The sequence below is a fragment of the Camelina sativa genome, chromosome 5 (assembly GCF_000633955.1).
Source record: "Camelina sativa cultivar DH55 chromosome 5, Cs, whole genome shotgun sequence".
In the NCBI taxonomy this organism is placed as follows: domain Eukaryota; kingdom Viridiplantae; phylum Streptophyta; class Magnoliopsida; order Brassicales; family Brassicaceae; genus Camelina; species Camelina sativa.
Genome location: NC_025689.1, coordinates 20622456 through 20624306, shown reverse-complemented (window position 1 = coordinate 20624306; position 1851 = coordinate 20622456). Strand labels below are relative to the sequence as shown.

The window sequence follows — 1851 nt, the reverse complement described above, 5'->3', positions numbered from 1 at the left end:
TCTCTCTCTCGTCACTCTTCTCTTTCTTCGGGAAATTCGAATCGATTTGGGTAAAACTGTAGAACTAGGGTTTTCTCGTTTTCATTCAATCAACCAAAAATAGAGTAAGAAGATGGTGAAAACAAGGGGGGGTCTTGTGAGGAGGAGGAGTGAGCGTTTGAAAGAGAAGAAGATCTCAGAAGGAGATGGTGGTTCGAAAGCAAAATCCGATTCGCCGGAAGTAGGTGTGTCGGGTTTGAGTCCGGCGACAGTAGGAGGAGAGAGAGCTTTGAGTACGGTGGCGGAAGAAAGTGAAAGTCGAGTTTCGGAGGAACCCAATCCGATGGTCGGAAGAGAAAATGCAAACGAAGGAGAGAAAGCAAAATCCGGTACTCCGGAATCAAGTAATCGAGAAGAAGATGATGAAGAAGGAGGAGATAACGAGAGATCTACTTCTGTGGAATCAAGCGATGGAGAAGAAGAAGGAAACGATGAAGGGGAAGAAGGAAACGATGAAGGGGAAGAAGAAAAAGATGAAGTGGAAGAAGAAAACGATGAAGGAGAAGAATGTGAAGAAGGGGAAGAAAAAGACGATGAAGGGGAAGAAGAAAACGATGAAGGAGAAGAATCGGAAGAAAAAGACGATGAAGGAGAAGATTGTGAAGAAGGGGAAGAAAAAGACGATGAAGGGGAAGAAGAAAACGATGAAGGAGAAGAATCGGAAGAAAAAGACGATGAAGGAGAAGAAGAAGAAGAAGAAGATAAGGAGGGAAGTTCGAACTCGGCAGGTAACTCGAGAAGGAGTACAAGCGAAAGTGAGATGGAGCACGAGGAGGACAACGATGCAAGTGTAAGTACAACAAGTCTGTGTCATTCGTTCGGAATTTGAAAACTCATTGGAATTTGAAATTGATCAAGTAGAACTGGTGCAACTATTGGTGTAGAACTAGTAGAACTTGTGCAACTATTGGGTGTAGAACTAGTAGAACTGGTACAACTAGGTGGTGTAGAACTAGTAGAACTGGTAGAACTAGTTGTTGTATAATTGGTATAACTCATATAAAACTGATATTGTTGCAGGAATCGGAGGAAACAGAAGCGATGAAACCTTTAGGAATGCACTTCGAGCCTAGCCAGTACAACAAGAAAATCAAGCTATCGACTAGGTGTCATATTTTTGAAACTTTGAAAACGCTGGATAAATTAGAGCATCCACTAACTAGTTCTGAGAGGGATTGGTTTGAGAATCATCCACAATTCAAGCACATTTTTCACATGCCAAGGGAACCAAACCACAAGCTTATGGGAATGTGGATGCTCTTACTTCGAACGGCTAAAATCGAAAAAAAGAAGGAAGCATGGTTTGTTGTGAATGGTGTTCCAATCCGGTATGGTCTGAGAGAACATGCTTTGATGTCTGGATTAGATTGTCGGTGCTATCCACTTGATTACAAGGAAGCCGGCGGTACCGTGTTTCAAAGGAAATATTTTTTACAAAAAAAAAAGATTACACTTGAAGATGTGAGGAGACACCTATTGATAATGCAACCAGATCGTACTCGTGATAGGTTGAAGATGGCGGTTCTCTACTTTTTAGGAAGCATCATTGCAGGCTATACAAAAGACTCGGGGAGAGATGCAATGGGTATCGATGATTTTGTTGTAAGCGCAGTGAATGATCTAGGTTTTTGTGTGTCTTTTCCTTGGGGGAGATTATCATTCGAGAACATGCTAGAAGAGATTTCCCATACAATGAGTCATTTTAATGGGGTCGTGGTTAAAGAGAATGCGTTATGGCCTGTTCCAGGTTTCTGTATTCCATTGGAGGTTAGTTAGTTTAAAATTTGAAGTTTTCTCATTGTTGATATTTCT

The 1851-nt window shown here is 41.5% G+C and overlaps 1 protein-coding gene across 1 annotated transcript; it reads left to right on the top strand.

The window, feature by feature from the left end:
• Positions 727–1815, top strand: LOC104789442 (uncharacterized protein At3g43530-like). Its single transcript, XM_010515138.2, has 2 exons — positions 727–829; positions 1060–1815. Exons 1-2 carry the CDS (start codon positions 800–802, stop codon positions 1813–1815), a joined length of 786 nt encoding a protein of 261 aa, XP_010513440.1. The 5' UTR covers positions 727–799.